General features: G+C 46.4%; 2 protein-coding genes across 3 annotated transcripts; one reads left to right on the forward strand and one right to left on the reverse strand.

The window, feature by feature from the left end:
* Nucleotides 1-995: 995 nt before the first annotated feature.
* RBBP4 (RB binding protein 4, chromatin remodeling factor) lies at nt 996-9900 on the reverse strand. 2 transcript variants are annotated; one of them, XM_053267215.1, is made up of 12 exons: nt 9747-9900; nt 7957-8104; nt 7445-7590; nt 6549-6722; nt 5602-5717; nt 4931-5091; nt 4670-4796; nt 4398-4475; nt 3348-3424; nt 3204-3261; nt 2424-2534; nt 996-2012 (listed from the first exon to the last, which is right to left on the reverse strand). In XM_053267215.1, the coding sequence occupies exons 1-12, from the start codon at nt 9760-9762 to the stop codon at nt 1947-1949; spliced, it is 1278 nt and encodes a 425-aa protein (XP_053123190.1). In that variant the 5' UTR covers nt 9763-9900; the 3' UTR covers nt 996-1946. The 2 variants fall into 2 exon arrangements, with proteins under 2 accessions (XP_053123190.1, XP_053123189.1); XM_053267214.1 differs by lacking the exon at nt 9747-9900 and adding an exon at nt 9437-9576.
* A 169-nt stretch (nt 9901-10069) lies between these two features.
* Nucleotides 10070-16578, forward strand: ZBTB8OS (zinc finger and BTB domain containing 8 opposite strand). The gene is made up of 7 exons (XM_053267220.1): nt 10070-11245; nt 11610-11634; nt 12331-12452; nt 12954-13036; nt 13793-13845; nt 14962-14998; nt 16054-16578. Exons 1-7 carry the CDS (start codon nt 11155-11157, stop codon nt 16138-16140), a joined length of 498 nt encoding a protein of 165 aa, XP_053123195.1. The 5' UTR covers nt 10070-11154; the 3' UTR covers nt 16141-16578.
* The last annotated feature ends 1593 nt before the right edge of the window (nt 16579-18171 follow it).

The following is an 18171-nucleotide window of genomic DNA, read 5'->3' on the forward strand; positions in this document are numbered from 1 at the left end:
GAAACAGGGTGAAAGTTACTAAAACCCACTTACTGGGGCCATCAGGGTATTGGTCCAGTAGTCACTATTTCACCCCCAGCATTCTACTGCCCCAAGTTCAGCCAGAACCATCTCCCCCCTTCCCTCAGCACAAATAAGAGAAACATGGACACCTCTTCTGCTAACAGAAAAGGGTTTTCTACAGTGTTTCAAGATCATGCTCTTCCAACTTGGTAGCTGCTCTGTAGGCATTAGTTCAACAGCAACTACTAGTGGTCACAATGCTGTGCTGTTGTGAGACCGCAATTGATGCATATAGTCTCTGTGATACCTGTACTATTTCTATCCTACATTACAGAGCAGACAAGCCAAAATGCAGATAGCCATAGCCACTGAATACCCTTCAAGATGCTTGGCAGCAAGTGATAGGCACAGAGACTGAGGCCTTTTTCACACAACCCATTTTGGGGGCTTATTTCCATCTGAATTGGCAACGGTCAAAATAGTAACCCAGTTTGAAACAATTTAAAAAGAGCTGTGTGAACCAACACTGAACTAGGGAAGGCAGAGGTCTCTACTAATTTGCATGGACAGCAAGCTGCTGAAGGCACCCACCCATCAGACTGTTGTTGGCAATGAAAGAGCCCCCCACCCACCCATCTGCATCTCATACTGGTGAGTGGTCTTTGCAACATGTAGCTCTAACAAGGCTCTCTATAGCCTGTGGGCATCAGCGTCCTCCTAACAAGCACTAGTATTTTTAATTTCACATCAGTTTCAGACTGAGCATTGGGGTCCCCCCTGCTTTGATTCAGTGGCATTTTATATTAATTTTCTGTGTAAACAACTTTGAGAACTTTTGCTGAACTGCATCTAAGTATTTGTAGTAGACATCTACTTTGTACTGTATCAGCCTGCTCCCTTACCCAGCAAAGGTGTACTTAATTAGGTGCCACATAGTTAAGCCTTCAGTTTAGATGCAGAGCACTCTCAGTTTAAAAGAAAAGCACTTCATCTTACATAGAAAACCAAATTTATTTCCTTTGAAGCACTTGTATTGGGTCATGAAGAATTAAATGGGTTGCTGGTGAAACAGTTCACCCTGACGGGAGATGTGTTAACACAAGAGAAAAGAATATGTCATCCATACTTAAGTCATTCTGTCTACATATGCCAACAGCCAGTGCACATTTCCAGGTAACTGGACATGTCTGTGGCCTATCATTCAGCTGAAATAAAAACCTTTTACAACTTGGTAGTCCCCCAAGTTACAAACACAAAAACACTTCACAGAAAGGAAAGATGTAACAGGAGAACACAGTTCAAGAAACACACAAGAGTGCAAAGTGATGCGCAGGAATAAGCTACCACCATATTCACATCCTGAATTTCCCCTATCAGACAGGGATAGCTGGACCAAGCTGTAATGGGGGGAAACTCAGGCCTTATCTGTACAAAAGAACCACTTGTAATGACCGACAACAGCTAGAAACAGATGTAATAGGTGACCTTGTACTGGGTTCATCAGTGCCTGAAAACTAAGATTGATTAGAGAGCACTAGAGTCCCCTTTATGAGAGGGACCAAAAGGAAAACCAGGAACTCTTTGAGTCTTAAACTCTCCTCAGTAGAACATTTGGATCTTAATGTTTGCACTGTATGAATGGTATTAATTTTAAAAGCTCAACCAAATGTTTCAGAAGAAAACATGGTCACCACTGTGTGGTGCTAGCTCATGTCAGGCCAAGCCTTCAACTTGCAACAGAAACTGCTCACTTTCTGAGCTTGAAGCAAGGCTGATGGATAACATCTATAGATGGGCTGTTGAATGCATCGTGTGTGTGTATCCGTCTGTCCAACACCAGTGTTGACAATCTTAGAACTGGGAGAACAAGGCAGGGAAAGGATAATAAGAGTGGGCGGGGAGGGGGAGAACCACACAGCAAGGAAGGGGAAAGGGCCAATTATTTAGGACCCTTGCCCTTCTGGATCCACACTTCCTTCAGGATCTTCGTCGTTATATATGTTCTCCGCCTATAAAAAGGGAGAGGAGCAGCAATCAGATATATTTATTTAATGGTTAAGCAATCTCCCACTCCAGGGGCAATTTCTAACAACTAGAGCACCAAACAGAACTACAGTAAGCACTAAGCTACATCATTGAGCCGTGATAGGTTTAGGTTATTCTATTACTCAAATATTTATGACAGATTCCATGCCGTAGCTTAAGATTCAATGCTAACTGCAAGTCACCCTAAGCACCCTTGATCTAAACACATTTGCAAAGCCACATATATGCTGTAGCTGTAAACATTGTTCCTTCAAGACAGGTGGAAACGAAAGTTAGACCACAGAGACAAAGGCAAGAAAATCAAGATGTTAACTCTGTTTTAAATACTGGACAGCCATATAGTTTCACATGAACCTCCACCCAAAACTACTTACCATTTGCCAGACTTGCATGATATTGTCTTCTGATACAGAACAAATTACCCAGGGCTCATTGGGATTCCAGGAAAAGTCAGATATTTTTGCAGTGTGACCACCATGAATGAACTAGTATTGAAAACAAGAGACAATCTATTTAAGCATGCTATCCTGAGATGGAGAATTCATCTAGAGCAGGGTTGCAAAAAGCTTTTGCAAGACATCACCTGATGTCCAGAGTGACTTGCCAATGTAAAAATCACAAACCTTCAATATCAGGTGTACTCTAGTCTAGAATAATCACTGCACCCTTAAAAAACCCGAACCTAGACTCCAGTATACAATATATTAACCCCATGATGTAGTCTATGCAAATTTTCTTCCGTTTTAAAAGATTAGATCAGCAATAGTAGAAATTAACTATCGTGACATGTGCATGATCCATGTTAACTTCATCACTTTTCTATTTCTCCCTCCCTCCACGAAGCAGAACTAGCTCAGTCATCAGGACGCACCAAAAGATGGTGGGTGGGTGAACATCACAAGCAGCATCTTCCACTTCCTTGAATATACTGCACAAGTCAGGTAAAAATGGCAGTAAAATGGAAGAATTGCTCAAAAGAGACACATGTGCAGTGTACCAGATCCATTTTTGTTCTTGGACAAGAGTGGAAACAAATTGTTCAAGGAGGGAGAAGTGTGCACATGCATGCCCAGGCATGGGCAATTCAACAAATACTTCAGACTGCTCAGACCCAAGCAGAGATTATGCCCACAAGGGCCAGTACATTCACTCACCAACAGCTCTGGTGGACCATCTTCTGCATCTTCGGGAGACTGCTCTTCTCCAATTTTGCTGAAACATAAGACAATAATTTGGCACGAAAAGCATTTCTGGTGAAATTCAGCACCCACGCAGCACCGCACCCTTCTGGGACTTACCTCAAATCCCAGACATTTAGCCTACGATCTGTACCACTGGAAGCCAATATTGTTTCATTATGTGGAGACCACTGTACCTGTATCAATCAAGATGAGGCAGAAAAATTAAGCCATGGTATCCATCATAGGTTTCTTGCCTAATGCCGTTTTTATTTCAGTGCGTCAAGCAAAAGCTGCTCATAGCCGCCAGTCAACCACTCATCCATCCCATTCTTTGTCTTTCTCCTCTTGAAAGCTGTCTATCTATATTCAATCAATTTGCCTTTTGATCCAACAGAATTAATTTTGAAGCACATCTCAGTATATCCAAGTGTTTTGTTAAGCTGTATTGATTCACACATGTTTTTCTCTCCTAGAATATTGAGCAACTGTTTATGCCAAGTGTTTTGCAACCATCAAGTCTGACAGGTACACTGTAAATCCAGAGGCCCCAAATGTCTTGATTATTGTCATTAATGGCATACTTTGCAGATCTATTTTTCATCACAGCAAATGCAGAAAAGCAGTGTGCTGAGCTAAGCTTCATACCATAACCCTGTGTTGACACCACAACCCCAAGATTTCTCTCCCGGTCAGTCACTACAGCTCAAACTCCATCAGCATATATGTGAAGTTGGGCTTTTTTGCCCCAATATACATCATTTTATTTTTTCCAATTATTTTCACACTTATATTCCGCTCTTCCTCCAAGGAGCTCAGAGCAGTGTACCGTTAAGTTTCTCCTCACAACAACCCTGTGAAGTAGGTTAGGCGGGGGGGGGACTTTAAGGGTGAGGAAGGGTGCACTTACCCTTCCCCACACTGGTGCTGGAGTCCTGTAAAATCTTTCAGGGCAGCAGTGTACCTCCCTGCCACCCCTTCCCCTCTTCGGCCGGAAGTACTAGGTGCGCGTGTGCACACACATGCACCCGGCAAAATGCCAAAAATCACCACCGGCATGTCATTAGTCTGGATGTCAGCCACTCATTTCAAAGGTTAAAAAAAAAAAAAGCCAACTTCTCTCAATACCTATCAGAAAAAGGCACTGCATAATATTTGAGCTTACTTTACCTGAAATATTTCATCTTTATGAGACTCAAAGGAGTGCAGCTTCAGCTTCAAATTTCTCAAATCCCACAATGCAACAGTCTGAACAGGAACATCAGCAGAGAGTTAATGAAGAATCCCCCCCACCCTTTTTTTAAACACAGTATACACCCTACGGGCCCATTATTGAGAAAGGCCATCTAACACAGCAGACTATTGCCCCAGTCCAAAAAACAAGTTCCCTTAACCCTTGAAACATGAATTTTGGTAATCTTATCTGAATTGTAGACAGGCACCTTATCAGCTGATCCTGTGGCAAGGATGAACTCGCTGTAAGGATTGAAAGAAAGGCAGTTCACTTCTGCAGTGTGAGCATCCACAGAGTGGCTTGGCTTGGAAGTGTTGTTTGACCGGGTGTCCCAGCTACAAAGAAAGGAGTTCAGGATACGTAAAGTCTACCAACAGGCAGACACAGCAATTGCAAATATGATGTAATAAGTCCCCTCCCCAACCCTGGAAGAGAGTCAGTTTGTATGAAATGTTATTACTTTGCTTACATCATGAGTTTCTGATCATCAGCAACAGATCCAAAGAGAGATTCATGGAGCAAGTGCCATGAAACATCTTCTACCACAGCAGTATGGCCCGTAAAGATGGTTTTGGCATCCACCACTTTCCCTTCTTTTGGAACAGTACTTATGTCCCACAAGCAAATAGTCTTCAAGAGGGGAAAGAAAAAAAATACATTCAAATAGAAGACCTCATTTGACAGACAGCCAAGGCACGTCTCTATTACATGCATGTACAATACCAGGGGCCAAGAAGTTTGGTTGTCCCTGATGAGCTAACTTTTGTTGTTGCCAGGAGCCTGCCCCTCCTACAAGGGGGAAGGTCTTGCCCTTGACCTTGCACCGCATTTCAGAGGCACAGTGCCAGGTCAGGAATAATCCTGAGCCTTCCTCTCTAGCTGGAAGTTGTGGGCAGCAGGGGGACTTGTGTGTCTGCGAAGCGTTGCAAGGATCTTGCAAACACAGCTGCCAACACTCTTCAGCGTTCCTCCCAACCTTGTAGCTAGGAAGGGGGCAGGGAAGCACAGCACCAGAAATGGTCCCCACTCCCCACTACAGTTTCACAGCTGGGAGTAAGGCTGGAGATCATTATGCTCTTCAGGGAGGAGGCAGCACACTCACTCTGGTAGCAAAAGTGTGCAACTTTGTGTAATACTCACATGATCATCAGATGCACTAAGCAAATGCCCACTAAGGTTTGGGTTCCATGACAGGCCATAGCCTTCTTTTTGATGCCCACGGAGACGTAGATCTGGATTACACTCACCAGAAGGATCTGCAAAGGAAAGCGTATCAGAGCCTGTCTCTGCTATTTGTGCAACATGAGAGAATTGCAACAAAGATCAGTTTGAAGCTAGAAATCAAAAACCTGATTGTCTAGTTCAACTATATAATTAAATAGTCACTCAAAATACATCTGCAGTCATCAGATCTATGTAAATGTGCAATGGTACCCATGGCCTATATAATTTCTATTTATTTATATTCAGTTTTCCTCGACATTATTTGTAAAAGTTTGGCTTCCTCTCAAACTTTTCAGTGCTCTTGCCCACCACAGATTTTAACTGCCTGCCTAAAAACATGTTACTCTTCACTTATATAGAATATATGGAATATTTTGGAAAGTCAACAAGTGTAAAAAATGAAAAGCTTGCATGGAACTCTCTCAACTTGAGAACCGACTGTTGTGAATTCTGATTCACAACTTGAGTCTGGACAGGAAGCCAACACCACATATACAGCAGGACGACTGGGTGGCAGTGCATACAAGCTCCAGCATGAAAGTCTGATTTGCATACTCTCACTTGTAACTGTCAAGTCACCCAAGGCAATTCCAAGATTGACAAGCATGCTGAATCACTCAGTCATCTCTGAAAGTCAAACCTTTTACCTTATTTACCAGTTGTAAAACAATCACTGTGAGAATCCAACCAGTGAGACTGAATTAAGTGGCAGGAAAGAAGAATGACGACTCTTAACAAAACAAACAAGCAATTGCCCACACATCAAAGATTATCTTTGTTGTATAACTCCTGACATAGGCCTTGTATATTTGTAACTTTATCCCCAAAAGGAGTAAGGTAAGGATATAAGAGTGAGTAAATACCTGGTTTTGAAGGATGCTTAGTATAATCAAACACAAGTACATCACTGGATGGGGTCTTTGTGGCAATGATGCATGGATTCTGAGGCATATAGCGTGCTCTATTTACTTCTCCTTCATGGTTGATCTTTATTTCTATTTCTATTTTCCCACTAACAGAGCCAAAACCTCCAAACTCTGAAAATAAAGATGATAAACCTATAATGTCTACACTGTTCTAGCAATTCAAATTAGGAAACAACAACTTTTAAGTCTAACAACTGATAGCGAGATTACAGATCTGAAAAAAACAGAGGCAGCAGGGAGGAGGAAGTGTACAAGATAAAGCAGGAAAAACTTATTGTATGCAGTATACATACACACACGGGATCCCTCAAATGATCAATATTTATTTTCAAATCAACCCAAATATTTAACAAGTGACATTCAACACTGTTGTGATACATACGAACAGTCCCAGAACTGCCTATTGTTCTACCAGCAAAGTATCTTTCAGACTGCTATATCCATTTTTCATTTAGAAAAAAATCAAGTAATAAACAAAAGTATAAACAATTTAAAATCATTAATAAAATCTCAGACAGCAAGCAGTAAAACCAGCATACTGCAAATCACTCAGGATATGCAACTATGTTTAAAACAAAGCCTCTGGGTAAGCGACAACACCAAAAATGTAGTAATATCAGAGCAGCACCTTTTCTATTAGATAGTACTGCTTTGAGAAACAAAGTGAGAGGTGTCCAATCTTCCAAAACAAAAAACAACAGACATTAATCTCTTTATCCATCTAGATTATCTTTGCTTAACTACTCACTGCAATAATTTTTACTTAAGAGGACCAATGTTGCCAGAGGAATTCAAGAAGAATCCCATCCTTGCTCCCCAGTTTGTTCTCTTACCTCCTTTCTCACTATCATAGTGTGAGGCATCAAATTGCGCATCATCATTGGGGAGCTGCACACTGGCTATCACAAGGTGGTTTTGTTCATCAGAGGTGTGTGTTCCAAGAACTAGTCGATGAATACTGAAGTCTTTGCCTTCAGGCCTGTAATGCCATGAGAAAAGTTTCATATAGTAAAGTGAGAATGAAAGGATGGGTTTTGAGACTGGAGCTGTGGAATTTCCTTACTTACCTAACAATATGGGTATATTATGGACAAGTAAAAAACCTGGGCAGCAATTTGAACTACTGCACAGAATTCCATCTTCTTATGTTTTATATAGTTAGTTATTTAGTTTAGTTAAAATATATCCCCTGCCTTTCCAAGATGCTCAAGGCAATTCAAATTTTAAAAAGAACATTAACTTAAACTTGCTTATAAACTTAAGCAGCCCTGATGACAGCAAGCACTGGCAGCAGGCAGTACTTCTGCATCTTACCATTACAGAAGAAACTGAACAACATAGTTACCTGGTTACATCAGGAAGCCATTGAGCAGTCAAGCTGGGCCACTCCAAAGCATGGGTCATTACAAGATCATAGAGGAAGGGAGTATTTTTTTTCCATATTTTATACTCTTCATTGATCACTCGCTCCTCTACTGCATCATCAAAGGCAGCTAAAGATAGTAAGGGAAGAATGCACAGAATCAATACTAGCAAATAAAATCTCAAAGCTGACTGTCCCGTAGTCAGAAATCATCTCTCTCTGATGTAGCAGGGAAGTTATTTCTGTCTTCTGTATCCAGGAGTTTTTCCTAAGTCTCAAGTTGTTTGGATTCCTCACATAAGAGCCCTACCATGGGATCACAGTAAACCTAACAATTTTGTGCTTCCTGGCTGTAAGATCATAAAGAGCATAGTGTTCTTCCCCCCTTTCAGCAAGAATTGTGTATGCTAGAAAAGTAGCACCTCAATTTGACAGCTGCATCGTGGCATTCACCAGTTCGTGCATAAATTCCATGTGTTTTCCTCCAAAGATGATGCAAAAAAGCAACTTTCTCCCCCAAATATCACTTGTATTCTATGCTTTAAGTAAAAACAACAATCACCACTCCCCTACAGCAGCAATGAAACCTATTGCTGGTGCAGCCTATCATTTAAGAGTGAATTCTGTCTGGAAAACTCCAGGTTCACACCTTAATTCAGAAAATGACTCAAGTAGTCATTGGCTGAAGTAACCTAAATGAATATTTTTCAAGTTATTTTGAATTTATTTTTCTATGTAAACTGCTTTGAGCACTTTGTTGGAGAACAGTATATTAACATATCAACATTCATATTACTCCTCCTTTGCCTAAGGCCCTCCACCTCTCTGCCCCAGTCTCCCATCTTTAATATGGAAATGTTTACAGGGTAGTTGCAAGGATGGAACTACAAACCAGGAAGCATCCCGTTCAAACCCACAAGCTCCTTGGGCAACTTCATGCAAAACGACAATCATCTCAGAGTAAGCTTCTGGCCTGCAAGATAAGGAGACTACCACCACTGGCCTACTTTGCAGGGCTCATGGATACAAAGCAATTTGAACACTCTCAATGAAGGGTTCTGAGGCTTGGACCCCGGGATGTTGCTGGACTACAACTCCCATCATCCTCAGCCCCATGGCATTGCGGCTGAGGATGATGGGAGTTGCAATCAACATCCAGCAACATCTGGAGACCCAAGCTTGAGAATCTCTGCGCCGCTAAAGCATTTTTTCCATCCAAGCATTCCGAAAGCCCGCGACACGAAGCCAGTCTCGCCACTGCCCTTTCAGACTTGCCCTTATGGCTGCACAGGCTCTTCTGACTAAGCTAACCTCTGAATAAGCAGAGGTTCGCCAGGGGAAGCCGCGGCTCCTCCCCCCTCCCCCCTCCCCCCCACGCCGGTGGAACGGCTGCCCACAAGAAGCCCCACCGGCCGCCCAGCGTGAGCCAGCGACAGCACCCTCCAGCCGCCGCGTCCCCCACCTGAGCCGTCCTGCACCCCTCCTCGCCTCATGACAGCGCAGCAGCAGCTCCCCGCAGCAGAGAAGAACCCGAGTCAGCCGAACGAGACGAGGCAAGGGACGGGGGGCGGGTCAAGAGGGAAGGAGACGCACCCCATTGGCCAGCAGCCTCGGAGAGGGGGCGGGGCTGAGCAGGCCGGCGCCGGGATTGGGCCAAGGGTTCCCCGCCAGGGCCCGCGCGGGGCGAGGAAGGGGAAGGAGGGGGGAAAGGGAGGTGAGGCCTAGCTGAGCCGCCCCCTCATCCCTCCCCCAGAAACATCCTTTTGGCTTACCTTCCTTATCCGCCATGATGCCGACTCTCTTCGAGAGCGCGGGCGACGTCGTGGCCCGCTTAGGTTTACCTCAGGAACCAGTCGGCCGGCCACTCGCTTCCCGCGCCGAGCCGCTCGACGACGACGACGCTCTATTGTTTCCTGGGCCGTCGCCCCGCCCAGCCCCGGTCGCAGGAGCGGCGCGCGACGCTTCGCGCCAACCCCAGCCAATCGCAGCGCGGCCGCTGCGACCTTCTTCGCCAATCGCCCGCCTGAGATGGGGACGGGGGGCACGAGAGGGAAAGAGGGAGCATGCGCACTGGCGCGCTCCTCCTGAGCGGCGGTTGCCGCTGAAGCTTCCTGGGAGGCGGCCATTTTCTCCCGTCGAGGCGCGCTTGCGGGAGGCTGGCGGCCTCGTGGGTCGGAGACCCAGGGAGCAGGGGGGGCTGGCCCTAGAGAGCCCTGCGCCGCTGCCCACGGAAGCCAGGCCAAGGCCTCAGTCCTTCTCTTGTAAAGCGGGGCGAGGGGGGGTCGTGCTCAGGAGCCCCCTCCGCCCGCACGCGCGCTAAGGCGACGCGCCCAGTGAATTTGGCCCCGCCCCTCACCCGCCAAGCACGCTCCATCATCATCATCCATGTGGGAAGGGCGGAAGGAAGGTTGCCAACTCTTTCCCCTAGCCAAGCTCCTGCGCAGCTCGCAACGGCGATTGGTTTTAAGGGCCGTCAAGTCGGTGCCGACTCTTAGCGACCACAGAGAGAGATTCTCTCCAGGCTGACCTGCCTTCCCCTTGGCCTTGAAGGTCTCTCCGTGGTGCCTTCATTGCTGTCGTCATCGAGTCCCTTCCACCTTGCTGCTGGCCGTCCTCTTCTTCTCTTTCCTGTTTTCCCAGCCGCATGGTGGACTTCTCAAGGGACCTCGCAACGGCACCCTCCTGAAATCCGGCCAGGGAGGGAACCTTCCTCCCACTGGCGCACGTCAGGGAAAGCCCCACCACCTTCAGGATTCCTGCTTGCTGCGGTGCCACTGTGTGGAGGGCAGAGGAGCCCTGGCTTGGAACAGGCAAGAAAGCTGGCAACCCTCGCCGAGGGCGGCCTCTTCCTTGGCTGGTGGTGGTGTGGGGGGCATGTCTACGGCTCACTGCACGACGGCTTTGCCTCGTTCCACCAGGGACCGATATGCAACCAGGATACGCACGGGGGTGGGGGTCCCAGCAAGGCGCCCGCGGGGCTGGCTGGCTGGCTAGGTCGGCCTCTGTCGCTTTCAATGTGGGCGCCGCCGCACGGTGGTGCCAACCTCCCCGGCTGAAGCTGCAAACAAGAGAAAGTGCTGCTGCTACCCCGCCTCTCCCCAGCCAGAGGAGCCCTTTTTCGCTCCCCGAGCAGGAAGTGAGTCCATTTTTGCATGGCCGCCGCCACCACATCATCCAGCCATGGAGGCAGACAACTACCGGGACTACAACTTGACAGAAGACCAGAAAGCCACTAGAGCCAAATATCCTCCTATCACGAAGAAATACGAGTGTGAGTACTGCTGCTGGCTGCTAGAAGCATATAGACCCATAATATGCTGTGTGGTTTGCTGTGTGGTGGGCAAACGAGGATTGTTGTCGCATGGACTGCTGGTGACTTGCCATCTCCCAGGTCAGAGGATCCGTAGGCACCGGTGGGAAGCTGAGTTTAAAACATAACTACACCCAAGGAATCTTTGCTTTGGAGGTTTTAACATAGATTATGCTCTACTCCCTTATTTGGAGACAGGAGCCTTCCTGGAAAGGCCCATTGTTTGCTCCTTGGAACATAGTACTCTGTGAAGTGTGTAAAATGCATACGGAAGAAATGATGACCCAGGTGACCTAATGTTTCCATATTTTAAATCCCCATTTAGATCTGGATCATACTGCTGATGTGCAGTGAGTATTTCATTCTAACCTTACAATCTAATAGGCACAAGGGGGAAAGAGAGAGATCAAGATCATATTTTTAAGAAATACTTATAATATATACACATACACCCCACTTATGTAATCCAGAGTTCTTTCCTGCTCTGTCCCTAAAGGAAACACTTTTCCTCTTGCCTTCTTTCAATCACTGCATTCCAAATGGTTCCTCTTTGCCAGAGATTGAACATCTGTCCTTTCCTGACTACACAGTGCAAGCTGTTTAGATCTGATCTATCTCTACATCGATCTGGCATGCCCCTGATTTATGGGGCTGTATTATTTTTCAGTGGAAAAATTCTCAAAGTGGTTTACATAGAGAAAAGAGTAATAATGGAGGGAATGTTCCCCGGTCCCCAAAGGGCTCACAATAGAAGAAGGAACAGTAGGGAGACCCCAGCAAGATCCAATAGGAGAAAACTCTGCTGGGGATGAAAAGGGTGGCAGGGCCGGTTGCTCTCTGCCTGCTAAATATAAGCAAAAATTCACTTTAAAAGGTGCCTCTTTGCTCATTGTGTAGGAGCTGTGACAGGTACACAGTTCAAAAGAGTTACTTTTGTTATAAGTGAAGCCAACTTTTCTTTCCTGTATTGTGTTTCTCCTCTGTATGCTTCCACCATTAGCTTATGGACACCACGTCCTGAAGGATTAATGCTGATATATTTTTAGGTTACATGCATGGGGTGATACCTTGGAAGAGGCATTTGAACAATGTGCCATGGCCATGTTTGGGTACATGACAGATACAGAGACAGTGGAACCTCTGGACACAGTGGAGGTGGAGGCAGAGGGTAAGAAATGCTCTTGTAACTATATCAGATTAATTGGAAAGTGAGATGTATTGAAAGAAGACCTGCCAATCTCTGAGTGTGCTTATTGAACACATGAAGCTGCCTTCTACTGGGTCAGACTGCTGGACAGTCTCTCTCAGTCCTGTCCTAATGAGCAACAGTTCTTCAAAGCATCAGGGAGTGGTCTTTTCCAGCCCTGCTCTAGAAATTTTTTCCTATGCAGATAGGAAAATGCAGGAGACTGAACCTGCAGCCTTTTGCATGCCAGGCATGTGCTCTCCCCAAATTATGGCCTGCTTCCTTATTCACTCACACCTGAGATGCAAATGTAGAGAAGACAACTGTCCTAAGTGGTAACTTAGCCATGGAGTGCAGTTGTTTACTAAGCTGCTCATTAACCATAGCCATAGCTGAGGGAGTTGTCTACTAAGCTGTGCATTGTAGGAAGGTCCTATAAAATGCTGAGGAGCATTTCACCACCTCCTGGTTTCTCTCCAACAGGACATGACATGCTGTCTCTTCTGTTTCACTTTCTGGACGAATGGCTGTATAAATTCAGTGCAAACGAGTTTTTCATTCCCAGGGTGAGTGTTTGCTGTGTTCAGCCTTATGGGATGGGGATATTTCCCTTCTCTCAAAGTGCGTGCTGTACAGTGCCACAAGTTGGTCGTACATCAGCCACACACTCTTGCAGGGGTGGCCAGCCTGAGGCTTTTCAGATGTTGTTGGACTGCAACTTCTATCATCCCGAGCTGCAATAATTTGGGACTGGGGCTGATGGGAGTTGTAGTCCAACAACAGCTGGAGAGCCCAGCACTCTTGCATCGCTGAGCTGTCAGACCCCTACATTTAAATACAATCAGTTTTGAGTTAACATCAGTACTTTTAACATGGTGGATTATTAGCATGTGAGAAAACCCAAACAGCAACTTTATCATGCCACCTTTATTGGGACTAACTGACGATCACAGAGCGGTATGCTCATTTTCAAGATTCACAGAACATTTCTTCAAGACAAATGTAGAACAAACAATGGAGAGGGAGAAGGAGACTGTTAGAAGCCCTGGGCAATATGTTAGTGTCTTGAGACTGTGATTCAGGAAGGTCTTTCCTGATTAATTAGGGTTACATGAAAAGTAGATGCTGAAGGAATCCTTAGATACACGTTCAAATAGATGTTTCCCCTACTTCTGAATTAGATGTTGTATGTCTTTTGTGATCTGCTCTTCTGCATGCATTTAGGATGTCTGCCATCTTTGTCAGGTGAGGCGTTATGCAAAAGGAAGGACTCTTCCCTAGCAGCTCATGTTTGCTTTGTCTGTATTTTTCTCTCTTTGTAGGAGGTGAAAGTGCTCTCCATTGACCGAATGAGATTCAGAATAAGGTCTATTGGGTGAGTAAGTGGAAGCATCCAATTTAAAACAGAAATACTGAGACTCCAGGGAGTCTCCTTCAGTACTGAAACATTGTGGTCCTATATGAAAGGAACTTTCACAGAGCATGTTCCAGAAGTTTTTTGGGTTTGGGAGGTTTTTGAGGGCCTGTGGTCATCTCATGGTATAGAGCAGTATTCTTTATTGTAAGGCCCAGGGGCCAGTGGCAACCTTTATCAAGCCTAAGCATGGCCCTCTGACTAATTGTTTATTGGGCCTGTGAGAAGCTTCGGCCAAAGTGGAATCCTCAGCACAGTCCCCTGGCACCATGCAGAGACGATCATTCTCACCGTGCAGTGCTGTGCTTTGCACGGGGCTAGGGTACTCCTTTAAGGGAAACTGAACCCTCTCGAGCCCCTGCACCATCTTGGAGGGCGTGCCCAGAGTTTCCCCCATAGAGCTCTCAAGAGAGGTCTCCCTCCCAGCACTGATAAAAGCACAGGGCTGTGCAGAGGTCAGCACAGCAGGAAACGGCTCTGACACGGAGGTCATTGGCCATAGTGGCTCCTGTGTGCAGATCACTGGTATAAAGTGTTCCATTCTATCACGACATTCTTAGGCTCATTAGACTGTAGGGTCAGGTGACGTTGGCCTTCTTTTGAGATAATGCATTTGCCCTACATTAACAGCTCTTTGGTGAGGCAGTTGCCTCTGGCAGCAGATGACTGAGGTGCCTGCAAGGGGTTGAGATGGCCCCTGCTGGTGCAAGCTCTGCAAGGAGTGTTTCTCCTCTCACTTCTTGCAAAGCATGCAGGAAGCACAAGAGGGGAAGAGGAGGCCGCTGGCCACTTCCCCCCCTCCCTGCCTTCTGTGCCACTTTCAGAGCTTGCAAGGATTGGTTTTGAAAGGGGGCTGGTCCCCACCAAGGCATGGAGCAAGGCAGCATTTGGTGCCTGGCCTGTGGCACCACAGTACCTTCGGCTACCCCTGCTGACCATGCCATGACAGCCCTTTTATTTTCTCAGAATGTTTGTGCTATGTGTCTGTCTTAAAATGACATGAGTTTTTTTTAAAAATCCATGATTTAATTCTGTAATCTCCTAATAAATGTTATCTTTCCCCCTTCTCTCTTTAAGGTGGGGGGAAGAGTTCTCTCTGCCCAAGCATCCTCAGGTATGTCATGAATGGTGTGTGCACATACAGTTTTTGTTGTGAGTGCTAGAGGGCCAGAGGCCAGTCTGGCTTCACTAGTCACCCTCTTGGTTCTGAGAATCGAACACATTGATGCCTACTGTAGACAACATCTTCCCACCACCCCACATTTCTTCTAGTCTACAAACTGATCAAGATCAGCCATGGCAATGTAATCTCCTGCACAGATTCTCTTGCGGGCAGAATCTCCTGAAGCCAAACAGTTTCTTCCTTCTGCCACTTGGAAGGCAATAAGAGGAGAGAATGGCTGACATCCTGACAAAATTATTCAACAGAATTCCTATTGAAATCAAGTAGTACTTTGTAGTAGTACTTAGTTTGTATGTCAGCCAGTGTCTTCCTGTGGGAACCATTGCCAGCAGACTGTCTGTGAAAGCATATTCCCTCATCGTATTCAAGGAAATGATGCTATTGTTGTTATCTGCTCTGGGTGTTGGGCTCAGCTCAAACATAACACTGCCCAAGCTTCAAAACAGTTCATAGATTGGGAGCCAGTGTTCCCTCTAAGAGAGATTCCCAGATGTTGACTACAGCTCCCAGAATCCCCTGCTGCAATGGCTTTTGCTTGGGGATTATGGGAGTTGTCGTCAACAACATCTGGGAATCCCTGTTAGAGGGAACACTGTTGGGAGCACCTGAAGGCTTGCATATTCCTCCTCCTCTCTTCCCTTTCTGTTCTGGAGATCACCATGCTTAGCAAAATGGCTATTTTGCAAACCATTAGAGCCATCTCACAGTTTGCAAACCGTCTTCTGACCCCATTTTCGGTGCCTTGTCAAGTTGGATAGGCAGTGCCTAAACAAACAAATGCAGGGATGCTTTATGGTAAAGTTACTTTGGCTGAAAAATATTTGTTAGTATCCAAGAAATTCATAACCTGAAACCATGCTTTGTTTAGCTAAGCTGAACCTAGGCTTTATATTATGACTGAACACAGCCTCTGCCTGTTGCTGGGCTTGTATATCACACAGAAAGTTTGTGTGTGAATTCATTCTGCTTTTCTTGTTCCCCCTCAGGGCACAGAGGTGAAAGCAATAACATATTCAGCAATGCAGATCCATGAAGACGAAAAACCAGAGGTTTTTGTCATAATTGATATCTAAATGAAAAGTGTGCCATTAAAAAAAAGAAAAGCATTACCCTCCTTTACTGGCAGAAGTGCCATACAGTTCCACCCAGAGGGTCTTTTCCTCCTGGAAATGACCCAGAAGTTGGCTAAATGAACATCTGGATGACAGCTGGGTGTGAGCCTCCCACCCAGCTCTCAAGGTATGTACAGCTCCAGTGTGCTAAAAGTTGAGAACATTGAAAAGAGATAGTGTCGGTGCCATCTATCATACTGGATTCATTTTATGCCTTGATCCTTACTGAGAGAGTATAAATAACTTGGTGAAAGATGGATATTTTTGGTGAGGGGAAAGGTGATGGAGGGGGGAAGCTAGAATGTAAAAGGACATCCTTTTCTGTCTTAATTATACTAGCTCTTCTCTACTATATTATTTGTAATCTAGAATCTCTTATTAAATGCCTATCAGACAATATTTCTCGCTTTCCTCCAGAGAATTGCCAAAAGATTGCTCTGACCCCCACCAAGGACCAGTGTGCTCCTTTCTTCCCCATCATGAATGTATTTTGTTTTAACACTTCAAGGATTGTCTTGTAACCATGGTTGGTTTGTAAACTTGCTTCAAACCAAAGTTCCAATCGAAGTTTTGCTTCATGTTTACCACTAGTATTTTTAAGCCCGTTTAAAATAACGGGCGCTAGCAGTTTTTTGGGGCCGGTTATCTTCGCCTCCTCTGGCCGCACTGCATCCTCCTATTCCCGACTGGGGCCACTGCCTCTGGCCGAGAGTGGGGGTCCTTTTATGAGAGTTCTGCCCCACTCTCCCTCCCTCTCTCCTGCCCCACTCTTGTATCTAGCACCCCGCGGCCTGGCCGGTTCTCTTGCCATCACCTCTGCCCACCCCCCGGCTGTTGTGTAGATTGTGCTTGGGCGGCCGGGCCGGACCCGCCATCGCCGCCTCTGGGCTCTCCGTGGCCGGGCCGGACCCGCTACCGCCGTTGCTCCTCTCCTGGTGGTCGGGCTGGACCCGTCGCCGGGCCGGGTGCGCTGTCGCCGCCTCTGGCTTCCTGGGCGGGCAGAGAGTGCCGCCCCCGCCGCGGAGAGTGCCGCCCGCCCCCGCCATCTTTCCCTTCCCGGCGGCCTTTCTGCGGCTGGGCGAACAACCAGCCCACATGGTCGCCACCGTCGCCATTGCCTCCCTACGGCCTGGTCGGGTGTGCTGTCGCCGCCGCTGCCCTCCTGGACGGGCGGAGAGTGCCACCCCCGCCGCCCAGAGTGCTGCCCGCCCCCGCCGTCTGTCCCTTCCCGGCGGCCTTTCTGCGGCCGGGAGAACAACCGCCCAACATGGCCGCCTGGTGCCGGCGGTCGTGTCTCCCTTGGCCTGTTCTGGGCAAGACAGAACAGCCAAGGGAGACACGGACGCAGACACCAGCCTTCTAAGACACGGACGCACACCAAGGGATCTTATTATAGAGGATTAGTGCCAGTGGAGCTGTACAGCTAAACAGTGTTTCAAACAATTTCAAAATTGTTTCAAATTATGGGGGTGGGTTTTTTTTGTTTTTGTCTTTGGAATTCATGCATGACAGGGGAGACAAAAGTGCACAGGCCCATGGGGTACTTCCAATTTCCTAACCATGATTAGGAGATCAGGTGCTATATCTGCACCAGGTTTAAGAAACTGTATGCAGAAAAGGGACAGGTTATTGTCTCCATGTATGTTTTGTCCTCTCTAAAATGATACCTTGCTTCATTTTGTTGAGGAAGAGAGAGACTTGTTGATCGCCTCTCTGCCTGTATGTAATAATTTGAGTTGTAGGATTAACATGCTTAGATTGTGACTAGAGCCACAAGTTCCATGTGGACATTAGACCTCCATTGGAGACCAACACACAAAGAGGGCAAACCTGGAGCATGTTGGCTAGCCATGCTCCCCTAGGCCAAGCACTTTCTAACTGCATTCAGCACATCTGAAGATATGTGGCCAGAGAGCATATTGGCGCAGCATGAAGGCACGACTAGCCATTACATCTCTCCCTACCCCACAACACACTCTCTCACACACACCT

Source organism: Hemicordylus capensis, chromosome 7 (assembly GCF_027244095.1).
Source record: "Hemicordylus capensis ecotype Gifberg chromosome 7, rHemCap1.1.pri, whole genome shotgun sequence".
Lineage (NCBI taxonomy): Eukaryota > Metazoa > Chordata > Lepidosauria > Squamata > Cordylidae > Hemicordylus > Hemicordylus capensis.

What these genes read in the sequence shown, in the direction of transcription:
- RBBP4 (XM_053267214.1), bottom strand. Translation starts at nt 9,467, where the DNA reads ATGAGGCGAGGAGGGGTGCAGGACGGCTCAG. An exon ending in TGGCTTCCTGATGTAACCAG is followed by an intron (nt 7,591 to 7,956) that starts GTAACTATGTTG and finishes ATGGCATTACAG; the next exon opens with GCCTGAAGGCAAAGACTTCA. An exon ending in CTATGATAGTGAGAAAGGAG is followed by an intron (nt 6,723 to 7,444) that starts GTAAGAGAACAA and finishes CTTTATTTTCAG; the next exon opens with AGTTTGGAGGTTTTGGCTCT.
- ZBTB8OS (XM_053267220.1), top strand. Translation starts at nt 11,155, where the DNA reads ATGGAGGCAGACAACTACCGGGACTACAACTTGACAGAAGACCAGAAA. An exon ending in AGTGGAGGTGGAGGCAGAGG is followed by an intron (nt 12,453 to 12,953) that starts GTAAGAAATGCT and finishes TCTCTCCAACAG; the next exon opens with GACATGACATGCTGTCTCTT. An exon ending in CTCTGCCCAAGCATCCTCAG is followed by an intron (nt 14,999 to 16,053) that starts GTATGTCATGAA and finishes GTTCCCCCTCAG; the next exon opens with GGCACAGAGGTGAAAGCAAT.